Consider the following 13109-nt stretch of genomic DNA (forward strand, 5'->3'; position numbering starts at 1 on the left):
CTCAAATCAATAAAATTAGAAATGAAAAAGGAGGAGTTACGACAGACACTGCAGAAATACAAAGCATCCTAAGAGACTACTACAAGCAACTCTATGCCAATAAAATGGACAACCTGAAAGAAATGGACAAATTCTTAGAAAGGTATACCCTTCCAACACTGAACCAGGAAGAAATAGAAAATATGAACAGACCAATCACAAGTAATGAAATTGGAACTGTGATTAAAAATCTTCCAACAGGAACTTCCCTGGTGGCGCAGTGGTTAAGAATCCGCCTGCCAACGCAGGGGACACGGGTTCGAGCCCTGGTCTGGGAAGATCCCACATGCCGCGGAGCAACTAAGCCCGTGCGCCACAACTACTGAGCCTGTGCTCTAGAGCCCGCGAACCACAACTACTGAGCCCGCGTGCCACAACTACTGAAGCCCGCGTGCCTAGAGCCCATGCTCCACAACAAGAGAAGCCACGACAATGAGAAGCCCACGCACTGCAATGAAGAGTAGCCCCCGCTCGCCACAACTAGAGAAAGCCCGTGCACAGCAATGAAGACCCAACGAAGCCAAAAATAAATATAAGTAAATAAATAAATAAATAGATTAATTAAAAAAAAAAATCTTCCAACAAACAAAAGTCCAGGACCAGATGGCTTCACAGGTGAATACTATCAGACATTTAGAGAAGAGCTAACACCCATCCTTCTCAAACTCTTCCAAAAAATTGCAGAGGAAGGAACACTCCCAAACTCATTCTAGGAGGCCACCATCACCCTGGTACCAAAACCAGACAAAATACTACAAAAAAAGAAAATTACAGACCGATATCACTGATGAATATAGATGCAAAAATCCTCAACAAAATACTAGCAAACAGAATCCAACAACACATCAAAAGGATCATATACCACGATCAAGTGGGATTTATCCCAGGGATGCAAGGATTCTTCAATATACGCAAATCAATCCATGTGATACACCATATTAACAAATTGAAGAATAAAAACCATATGATCATCTCAATAGATGCAGAAAAAGCTTTTGACAGAATTCAACACCCATTTATGATAAAAACTCTCCAGTAAGTGGGCATAGAGGGAACCTACCTCAACATAATAAAGGCCATATACGACAAACCCACAGCAAACATCATTCTCAATGGTGAAAAACTGAAAGCATTTCCTCTAAGATCAGGAAGAAGACAAGGATGTCCACTCTCACCACTATTATTCAACATAGTTTTGGAAGTCCTAGCCACGGCAGTCAGAGAAGAAAAAGAAATAAAAGGAATACAAATTGGAAAAGAAGAAGTAAAAGTGTCACTGTTTGCAAATGACATGATACTATACATAGAGAATCCTAAAGATGCCACCAGAAAACTACTAGAGCTAATCAATGAATTTGGTAAAGCTGCAGGATACAAAATTAATGCACAGAAATCTCTTGCATTCCTATACACTAATGATGAAAAATCTGAAAGAGAAATTAAGGAAACACTCCCATTTACCATTTCAACAAAAAGAATAAAATACCTAGGAATAAACCTACCTAGGGAGACAAAAGACCTGTATGCAGAAAACTATAAGACACTGATGAAAGAAATTAAAGATGATACCAACAGATGGAGAGATATACCATGTTCTTGGATTGGAAGAATCAACCTTGTGAAAATGACTATACTACCCAAAGCAATATACAGATTCAATGCAACCCCTAACAAATTACCAGTGGCACTTTTTATGGAACTAGAACAAAAAGTCTTAAAATTTGTATGTAAAAGACCCCAAATAGCCAAAGCAGTCTTGAGGGAAAAAAACGGAGCTGGAGGAATCAGACTCCCTGGCTTCGGACTATACTACAAAGCTACAATAATCAAGACAATATGATACTGGCACAAAAACAGAAACATAGATCAATGGAACAAGATAGAAAACCCAGAGATAAACCCACGCACTTATGGTCTACTAATCTATGACAAAGGAGGCAAAGATATACAATGGAGAAAAGACAGTCTCTTCAATAAGTGGTGCTGGGAAAACTGGACAGCTACGTGTAAAAGAATGAAATCAGAACACTCCCTAACACCATACACAAAAGTAAACTCAAAATGGATTAGAGACCTAAATGTAAGACCGGACACTATAAAACTCTTAGAGGAAAACATAGGAAGAACACTCTTTGACATAAATCACAGCAAGATCTTTTTTGATCCACCTCCTAGAGTAATGGAAATAAAAACAAATGGGGCCTAGTGAAACTTAAAAGCTTTTGCACAGCAAAGGAAACCATAAACAAGATGAAAAGACAACCCTCAGAATGGGAGAAAATATTTGCAAACGAATCAGCGGACAAAGGATTAGGACAAAGGATTAATCTCCAAAATATATAAACAGCTCATGCAGCTCAATATTAAAAAAAGAAACAACCCAATCCAAAATGGGCAGAAGACCTAAATAGACATTTCTCCAAAGAAGACATACAGATGGCCAATAAGCACATGAAAAGCTGCTCAACATCACTAATCATTAGAGAAATGCACATCAAAACTACAATGAGGTATCACCTCACACCAGTTAGAATGGGCATCATCAGAAAATCTACAAACAACAAATGCTGGAGAGGGTGCGGAGAAAAGGGAACCCTCTTGCACTGTTGGTGGGAATGTAAATTGATACAGCCACTGTGGAGAACAGTATGGGGGTTCCTTAAAAAACTAAAAATAGAACTACCATATGATCCAGCAATCCCACCACTGGGCATGTACCCAGAGAAAACCATAATTCAAAAAGACACATGCACCCCAGTGTTCATTGCAGCACTATTTACAATAGCCAGGTCATGGAAGCAAACTAAATGCCCATCGACAGACAAATGGATAAAGAAGATGTGGTACATATATACAATGGAATATTACTCAGCCATAAAAAGGAACGAAATTGGGTCATTTGTTGAGACGTGGATGGATCTAGAGACTGTCATACAGAGTGAAGTAAGTCAGAAAGAGAGAAACAAATATCGTATATTAACACATGTATGTGGAACCTAGAAAAATGGTACAGATGATCCAGTGTGCAGGGCAGAAGTTAAGACACAGATGTAGAGAACAAACGTATGGACACCAAGGGGGGAAAGCCGTGGGGTGGTGGGGATGGTGGTGTGCTGAATTGGGAGATTGGGATTGACATGTATACACTGATGTGTATAAAATTGATGACTAATAAGAGAAAAAAAATGTCAAAAAAAAATTGCATCTTTGCTAAATCCACCTACTCTAGTAGATTTTCTGTAGCTTCTTAGGATTTTCTACATACACAGTCATGTCATTGTGAATAAAGAATTTCTTTTTCTAATATTTATGCCTTATTTCTTTTTCTTACCTTATTGCTCTGGCTAAGACTTCCAGATCAATATTGAATAGAAATAGTGAGAGTGAACATCCTTGCCTTATTCCATGAAATACTCTCTCTGGTGGCATTTCTTGCTTAGCTCTTCTTCACATTGGAATTTTGTTAGACTCAGAGTTCTATGGGGCAGTTTCTCTGCGACAGATGATCTGAAACTAGGACATTAACCATTTTAGAATCAACATGCTCACTGCCACTAGCTTCAACAGGTCATTGCAAAGATTACCTTAAAGAATAATGGGCTCCCTGAATCGTGATTTTTAAAAGTATTTGTGCCATGTGTGCCATATAAGCTTTTCAGAGTAGAAACCGTGATGGACTTTGTGGTGTTTTCTAGGAAGATTTTTTTCTTGACAAAATCTTTGAAGCATTAGTGAAGTAGTTTATTTACATTGGGGCAGAACATATTTTTAAGTATTGGTAAGGGTTTTTAAATTTTTTAACAGCTTTATTAAAGGATAACGTACATACCATAAAGTTCCTCCATGTAAAAGCGTACAATTCAGTGGTTTTAGTATATTTACAAAGTTGTGCAACCATCATCATAGTCCGACTTTAGAACATTTTCATCATTCCAGACGAACCTTGTACCCACTGGCACTTACTCCCCACTGCGCCTCCCCCAGCCTCGGGCTGACACTCATCCACTTCCTGTCTTTATGGATTTGTTGGGCAGAGATTTTTAATCAGAGTTTGTTGAATAGAATTCAGGGGATCCATAATCTTTGACGGGCATAAAGATTACACGTAAGGTTATTTTTATTAACCTCTAATTAAAATGTAGCACTTCCTTCAATTATGAATATAGAAAACAAGCCATCATAGTACATACTACCTGTGACTCTGTCATTAGTAGGGATCACAGAGAGTTTCCTACCATATTACTGTTATTACATATATCTTGAAATATCACTTACACTTAGTACTACCTCAGAATTACAGACCATTAGGCCTGCTGCTAGATCTTATTATTTAATGCACTAATAAAAAGGATATGTATTATTATATCACAGTCCTGTTTAGTATTTTGATAACCACAGTTATATCTTCCGTAATGCGACATACGGGTTCCTAAAAATCAACACACAATGCAAACCTGCACAATAAAAACCACACAGTTTATGGGGAAAATGGGGTTTTGAGCATAATACTCAAAAACTTTATCAGTGACACATTTTTTAAAAGGATAGGAATGTAATTTAAATGGTAGTACAGTTTTATACATGTTAAGTAGTTAAGAAATACACAAATATTGCCATAAATGTGGCACTTTACCTTGAAAAAGACCTGAGGTCTGCAGGTAGAACTGGGCGTCGGAGAGGTTGCAGCTTGTGACTTACTGGAAAGTGGTAGGAGGAGGGTTATTGGATGGAAAGTCATAGCAGCAGATGTGGATGGATGTGGCTCGTGACACGCCGCGGGTGGTGTTTGGAGGGGTGTGGGGGGTGTATTCCTACATGGCCCGGCCCAGTTCACCTAGTGTTTCCCGTGGACAGAGTCGCACATTAACAAACACAAACTTCACATCACGCTCAAGTTGTTCCCTAATATATCCGATGCGTTGGAACAAATGCATGTTTTCAAAACAAGTGTCATAGCAGAACCAACTGTATTTCAGAATAACCTCTCCTTTGGGGTTTTATGTTAAATTCCTACCTAAGATGTAATCAGGAGCTCCCTCACTTTTGTCCTCACAGCACAGCTGGGAGTGTGTTTGTGTAAGCATCTCCATCAGAGTGCGTGTCACAGTACATGACAGCTGATTACATCCATGGGTCTCTGCTCCTCCGTGAGCACGTTAAGGAGCCCCTCTCACTCATCCTGGCTTCCCCAGTGTAGCACATGCCATACCTGCTACAGAGCATGCTCCTTGAATGGAACTGATAGGAGGAGTTCAGGAAAAAGGCAGAACAGTGACCCTCAGGTATAGACTGAAAAAATGCTAAAGCTATTTGAGGTTGGTGAAAAGTTGGTTTAAGAGAATTTTTGAGCTAGAAGGATCCAAAAGAGAGATCCAGTCTCAACCATTCATTTTACAGGGGAGGGCAAGTGATTAAATCTCTTGCTTAACATCCCACAGGATTATAATCAGATAATCATTTAGTTGGAAAAAAATATCGTCTTCAGATGTAATATATTTTCCCATGGATTATTAACTGATTCTAAAGATGCTGGGAAAACAGAATTTTAACTAGCAGAAGTCTACTTGGCAATGCACTTTGCAAACTCCTCCCCTCTGGTCCTTTGAACAGAGTATAACTGGTTACAGAAAAAGTAAATACTGTTGTAAAAAATTCTTAATTTTTGCAGTAAGGAAGCAGGGTAGGTTCTGAGCAGCCTGTCTGCTTCACCAGGGTTTTGCCATCTGTCGCTAAAGACAAGGGTCTTCATTCAAAGCCTTTCTCTGAAATAGGCACTCTCACACATTGCTGGGGGAGCACAAAGCGATTCAGTCCTTCTGGCAAGGAATCTGTCAGTGTTTTCTAAAAACTGCAGAAGAGCTGACCCTTTGCCGTGGCAGTGTCACTTTGGGAATCTCTCGTTCAGGTACAGCCGCATGTGTGTAAAATGGTATATGTACAAGTTTTTCATGGCAGCATTGCTTTATAACAGCAAGAGTTAGGAAGCGATCCAGGTGTCCAGCAAGAGGGAACTGAGTGAATAGCTGTGGCACATGGAATATTACCATGAGACAGAATAGGAAGGTCTTGGATGCGGAAATGTTTCCAGGATATACTATTAAGTGAAAAGAAGCAGGACGCTGAAAGATTCATGTGGAATTCTACATATGGGATGGGAATAAGAATATATATATATATATTTCTTTAAGAATATATATATTTTTGAAACCATGCTCAGGTATTAACTATTTTAAAAACCCCAATAATTTAAAAATAGAGAAAAAAGGAAAGAGAGTAGAACGGCACAGCTGCCACATCTCATTCACCCACGGCAGGCTTCTTGTGGTGTTGGGGTCAGGGGGACACAGCCTGAAACCGAATTTGGACTTTTGACCAGAACATGGGACTGGACATCCTCATCACTAGTTTGCAACTGTCGGGATGACCTGTCGGGGTTCTTAACCTTTTCTTTTTTCTTTTTTTTTTTTTTAATAAATTTACTTATTTAATTTATTTATTTTTGGCCGCGTTGGGTCTTCGTTGCGGTGCGCGGGCTTCTCACTGCAGTGGTTTCTCTTGTTGCGGAGCTCGGGCTCTAGGCGTGTGGGCTTCAGTAGTTGTGGCACGCGGGCTCAGTAGTTGTGGCTCATGGGCCCTAGAGCGCAGGCTCAGTAGTTGTGGCACACGGGCTTAGTTGCTCCGCGGCATGTGGGTTCTTCCCGGACCAGGGCTCGAACCCATGTCCCCTGCATTGGCAGGCGGATTCTCAACCACTGCGCCACCAGGGAAGTCCCTAGAATGATGTTTTTAAACGAATAAAATAAAATACATCAGATTGTAAAATACCTAGGAAGGCTCTTCCAGTAGAGAGGAAGCAGCATGATTAAGAGCACAGAGGTCTGGAAGCACCGAGAATAATCCCAACATGGTTCAAACGTAGGCCCCATGGGAGGAGGCAGAGGCTGAGCAAGGCCAGGTTCACCACTGGAGTCTACCGGTGTCTTTCCAAGCATCCTCCTCCTCTTCTTTCCTTCTTTTTCTTCTTCTTCTTTTTTAATATTTCCCCCAAACCTAACAATGCTACACCCTCAGTAGGCACTGTAATGAATTAAAGTGTCGCTACGACTTGTTGATTCTTCTTGATGACCACTGTCTTCACTAAAGGCTCACCGCAGAGTCTATATAAAGGCTGACAAAGAGCCAGTTATATTTGGGCATCAGCCAATTGCCAGGGTTTAGCCATAACACGTATGGTAAAGCAAACAGAACATTCCAGCTACAGTTTAGAGACAGGGACCCCACACATGAGCGGGAAATCAATACATCTTTTGGGTAGATGGATGGTGGTTGTATGAAATTACTTCATCGTATTTCATTAATTCCCTAAAGTCTTTTAAAGGCATTTCCGCTATATTTGTGTATTGTCCTCTTAAGTATTTTCTAGTTGTTCTATCCTGGGTATTAATTTGGGAGTTGTTTTGTAGAATGTGGAAGTCTCAGAAGAGTCAGCTGAAAAAAATACCCTTCTCAGTAACTGAAGAAAACAAATTCATGTATTCATGGTGATCATGGGTAAGTCACCTTTCCTTATCTCACCTTATATCTATATTTAATAAGTAACTTGGGAACATTGATAATGTGGAGTCACAGCAGTGCGTTTGTTTGACCTGTAATCCTTTCTCTTTTGTTTGACCTATTTATACATACCTTCTAAATTTAATCAGAGTAAAATGTCAGTTACTTATAAGAGAAATGCAGATCAGAAAATTCTTGTTCTCAGTACCCAGAATTTTAAACCTAAGGAAGTGAATTCATATAGCTTTCAAAATCGGAATGTAAACTCACATGTCAGCATTTCATCTGAATGTCTGTCTGGAAAGAAATTGTTCCTTGGGGTTTCAAGTCTTATAAAAAGGTTTATTGACCCAGTAAGCACTTTCTTGATTTGTGTTTCCTTCTATCAGACCTTCATTTCATAGGCAAAGTTTCTTTAGAATCCATTTTGATCAGTTAAAAGGTAAAATCATTTCCGTTGTTTTCCACTTAAGCATAAGAGTATTTTTAAGACCCTGAAAGCAGTAAGTAGCCCTCTCCCTGTCTTCTGTTCTTTCTCTTTGCTGAGAAGTTTTCATATTTATAATATTTTGCATGACCTTATGTTGATGAGAATCAAGACATATAGTTAATTTTTTAGAGACTGGGAGTTTACAGCACACCATCCAGTGCTCATTGATTTTTATTTAACTCCGTTTCCTTCCCGCAGAAGCCGATTTCTCATCCATGTGGAAGGCAGGAAGCAGACATCAATACCTAATACTTAACCTTGAAAACAAAAAGAGGATTGTAATCCTTCGTAAGCAACATTTAATACCAAAGGGGAGCAGAAACTGAAAGTTAATTTTTAAACATCTATATTTTGTTTGTCTTCAGGTTAACCATTTTCATGTGTAAAAAATATTTTTCATGTGTAAGAAATATTTTTCATGTGTAAGAAATTAGACCTAATTGTATATTATATATAATATACAAACTTGGAATTATGCTAAGAGAGAAAAAGCCTTCTCTGTAAAGATGCACACTACAGTTCAATACTCGACAAGTTCTTTAAAAGTGTGAACATCAAATAGAGAATCCATGCATATAAAATGCTGTTTTAACTGATTTTTTAAAAACCTGTGCATACATTTAAATTATAACCAGTAGCTTATCAGAGTCAGCTCCAAATCTATGAGAAATATGTTCTCTTGTGGTTTTTAGCCCTGAACTTTGCTGTGTAAAGACATAAAATGATATGATATAAAATATTTTAAACCAGAAACTATCTCCTGGGTTACTGACAGTCGAGGTCCTTCTGTTCCAAAAGCTGAGCAGAGCCCCCTCTTGTCTCGGTCAGTAGTAGTCCTATCAACTTATACAAACAAAAGCTTGCTGGAAGATCAAGTTTTATATGCATTTTTTTTAATCATTAAAGACTCAAACATTTCTGTTTTAACTTGTAATTTTTTAAAGAATATACTGATCAGCTTCAGTCAATAAAAAATATTTTTAATAATAAAAATAATTTTCTGGGATTTCTTTTTATGACAGGGGGGTGAAATAAGGAAAGTCAGTCTCCTGAAACCAAACCTGGCAAGTTAATTTCCTCAGGAACAGGGAATGTATTTTTTTAAGCATCGCAGATATCAAAGTTCTATTGTGCTGTATAAATGCCCCTTTGTTAAAAGGTTTCAGTGCTACTTCAGAGGTGATTTTCATGAGAGTGGAGGAGCCACCCCATTTAGCCTTTTTAATTAGGGTGCTGAAAAGAGAAATTGGGCAAGGTTTGGCTATGTTCTTTATAAATGCTTGCTTTCTGCCCAGGATAGGCTGGTGTATACAGAGCAAGACTGAGAAAGGTAGTGTATAGTCGATTCTGAACTATTGCCTCCAAGGTAGAAACCTGAAATGTCCCTGGAGAGGCTGACTTTCCCTCTGAGAAACAAAATATTAAATTTTCTCCTTCTCTTTATGATAGTTTTATGGCTGCATGTCAACTTGCCTAGTGAAAAGAGAACACTGGTTGGGTGCTAAAAAGAACAATTTCAGGGAACTAAAGGATTTGAAAGAAGTCAAAAGTTATTTTGTAACTAAATGTATTTTAGCTCATAGGGTTATAGTATCTACAACACCTATTCTTACCCTTCCACATTCTTGTGAATTACAGCACATGCGGTTCAAAAATGGAAACCTTAAATTATCAATTTATCTCTCTCTACCTAAGTTATTTAAATATGTGAGCAATTTCTGTTAAAGAGAGGCAGCCTCAGTATGTTGAAATAGTTGCAAAATGAAACTAGATTTTAGCCTTTATATTTTGTCATCAACATTCTTTCATCTTAAGAGGAGGCGGGAATTCCCTGATGGTCCAGTGGTTAGGACTCTGTACTTTCACTGCTGAGGGCACGGGTTCAATCCCTAGTCAGGGAACTAGGATCCCGCAGGCCCCAGGGCCAAAAATAGAAAAAAAAAAAAAAAAGAGGAGGCAACTAAATTGTACTGTAATTTGCCTGCCAGAAATTATCTCAGCCATCAAAAGAGACTGATGTGAGTATATTTTTAGAGTTTGTGAACAGCTCTATTAAACAGAAATAGAAATACCCCAAAGAAAGAAACTCTGAATCAAGATAATACATAAACACTTAACAACAGTTTTAACTAAAAAGTGCTAATAGGATGCAGGAGATTGAGAGCCTCTAAGGGGTGAGGTTGGTTCATTTCAGGAATGTGGCTGAGTTTCGGAACATTGTATACCATGGCTAATTGATCCTGCAGTTTTTCTTGGTGGCCTTGACCTGAGATTTTCCTTCTCTGGTTAGATACCTGTAGCTAGGTGACTGTTTCAAAGTCATGCACCTTTGTTTCTCTTGAGCCATGTGATTGACAATTTTGTTGGGGTCCATTTCAGAAAGGTTCATGATTCTACACCTTAAACAATCATCTTGGCAACCACTTCATACGTGATAGAGAATAGTGAATAAGATCAGATTAAGAAACCAGACACATTAATCAGAACCACAGCTGACACGGTAGGTTAAAAACCAGAATGGCCTTTGCGAGAACTTCATCAAACGAGAGCACATTAATCAGTCCTGTAAATGATGATTTCTGGGTTCTCAGCCAAATGCATGCTTAAGAGATCTAACAAAAGAAGACAAAATAATTTGAGCGCACATCAAGTATTGCTTTGCTGGCCACTGGAGACACAACAATGAGCGAAGCAGACTCAATCTTTGTTTACAGTCTAGTGGAAGAGACAGATCTTAATCAAATAATGACAAATAGGTCATGAAAAACTGGTAAGTGCTACGAAATAAAGCTTTGAGCTACTGTGTCAGCATATAACAGGGGCATAGGTCAAGGGTGGAGGGCTCAGGGAAGGCTCAGGGAAGTGACATCTGAACTAAGCTGAAATATGAGTAGATGCTAACTGGCAAGCAGGAAGAGAAAGAGCATTCCAGACAATGGTAACAGCATGTGCAAAGGTCCTGAGGTGGAAAGGAGCATGACACATTTTCGGACCTGATGGACTAGAATGGGCAAGCTGGAAAGACGCTGGGACCAGATCAGTCACGCGTGTCAATGAGGCAGGCAGTGTGGGGACTGCAGCACCATCATTTAGTAAGCCCAGTGATGTAAACTATTGTTTGTCTTCTTGGGTTTTCCTTGAAATCAGGTCTAATTTGTAACCTAAATGCTTTGCCTTTGTAATGGCCCAGGGGAAGCATTAAACAGCCCTGGAGATACATCACAACAAGGAGAATCTCAGCCAAACAGTGACAGAGCCAGTTCTAGAACCAGGTCTCCTGCCTGAAGGTGTTCCGAGAGGTGAACCTGACAAATTGAGAGTGGGGAAGCTTGTGTCCTTTTGTCTCCAGGAATGCTCTTTCGTGACACTAAGCGGTGTTGAAGTGCCAATTTATGGGGGGCTGTTCACTCACTTTTTCAACTCCTTCATTTCACACACATTTTTTACTGGACGTTGCTAATGCACCAGACACCCTGCTAGGCACTGAAGGTATAAAACTGAGCAAGACAGGGAATTCCCTGGTGGTCCAGTAGTTAGGACTCCGCAAGGGCCTGGGTTCAATCCCTGGTTGGGGAACTAAAAATCCCACAAGCTGTGCGGTGCGGCCAAAACAAACAAAACTGAGTAAGACAGGGTGGTCCTTGCCCTCCAGCTGCTCAGAAATCTTTCTTACAAACAGATAAATTACATTCAATAGCGATGTTTTAGCGAAGTACTCTGGGATCCCGACAATATTGAGCTCAGCGCCTGGCACAGTAATCAACTCTTTATTATTGAAAGAGTGGTAGTTGGTTGCTGATGAAGTCCCTGTGGCAGACATTCTAAACCCAGAGGGGTGTTGCCTGCTTTAAAAGAAGACGCTGTGTTAAGTGTGAAGATCACAGGATAAGCGCTTTCGTTGGATGTGGAAAAAGGAGTCTGAGAAACAGCTGGTCTGGAGCGTGCAAATCCCTTTACTGCAGGCCTTATTCCACCACAGCTATTGACTAGGGTGCTGAGAGTTAAAAATGAAATAATACAAGTAAAGGGTTTTGTCCAGTGCCTAGCAAATGATAAATATTCAGTAAATATTAGCTATTGTTATTCTATTGTTATTCTGGTAAAGAAGCTTTTCGGTGATTGGAATTAGATAAAGCATGGTTATTTCCTATCTTTAGGGGAGTGAGAGGAAAGCCTTGTTAAATACATCTTTCAAGTTCCCAGTGTCAGCTCTGGGACTAGGCAGTGAGGAACCAGTGAGGTTACAGAAAGGGTCAGGGAGACAATGTTCAGGGTTATGTAGGCATCACCTTCCCTCTTCAAAGGGGGTGTACCTTCCCTAGTACCTGTATTGGGTGATTTCACACCTATATTCTGAGAGGAAAGCTGAGGATAGCAGAAACGAAATAACCATTTGAGAGCATACACTATGATTTAAAAAAAAAAGAAAGAAAAGAAAAACTTCAGTCTTGCGGCCGGTAATTTTAAAAGCAAACGAGTAATAACAATGTTTTTAAAAATCTAACACCACCTCCTGTGGCACCTGTTCCATGCACTTTGATGGCCCAGTTCTGCGTTTGGTCCAGAGCTGTCTGCAGGCTGTCCCAGCCCTGCCTCTCCTGGTCCCCTTACCGTTTCTCAGCTCTTGCAAGGTGTCCTCGTGCAGAGCCCGCAGTCTCTGAAAAATCATCGCACAGTCCCGCGCTGATAACAGCTGCAGTTACATTAGAGATGCACACAGAGTGGACAGCTCAATGGTATGCCTTTGACACATAAAGTAATATAGGACTTTTAAAAAGGAAAGAAAAAAATGTCCAGTTGTGATTCCATTAGTCAGATTTCATCGAGGCCAAGTTTTCTCCAATTAACCAGATCCTGGCCTGGTGTGGACAGCATTTGGTGAGTCCGGGCGGAGGTGTGTGCGAGGACGGAGGAGGGACGGGTGTTTCCGCTCGCACACGAGAGGCGTCGAGGGCCTGGGGGCCCCGGCCCGGGCCCCTACCCTGGCCAGGGGCGCGGCCGGGCGGGGCGGGGCGGGGCGCATGGG

At 40.2% G+C, this 13109-nt stretch overlaps 1 protein-coding gene across 5 annotated transcripts in view; it reads left to right on the forward strand.

Annotated features, from left to right (window-relative positions):
* Positions 1 to 8421, forward strand: part of CCDC62 (coiled-coil domain containing 62) — a 46036-nt gene extending 37615 nt beyond the window's left edge. For all 5 annotated transcript variants that reach the window (XM_082355905.1, XM_082355906.1, XM_082355904.1 and 2 more), the window contains 2 exons: positions 7503 to 7590; positions 8282 to 8421. In XM_082355905.1, coding sequence (XP_082212031.1) covers positions 7503 to 7556 — 54 coding nt within the window. In that variant the 3' untranslated portion in view covers positions 7557 to 7590; positions 8282 to 8421. The remainder of the gene's footprint in view (positions 1 to 7502; positions 7591 to 8281) is intronic.
* The last annotated feature ends 4688 nt before the right edge of the window (positions 8422 to 13109 follow it).

The sequence above is a fragment of the Balaenoptera borealis genome (assembly GCF_965194805.1).
Source record: "Balaenoptera borealis genome assembly, chromosome: 14".
NCBI classification, from domain to species: domain Eukaryota; kingdom Metazoa; phylum Chordata; class Mammalia; order Artiodactyla; family Balaenopteridae; genus Balaenoptera; species Balaenoptera borealis.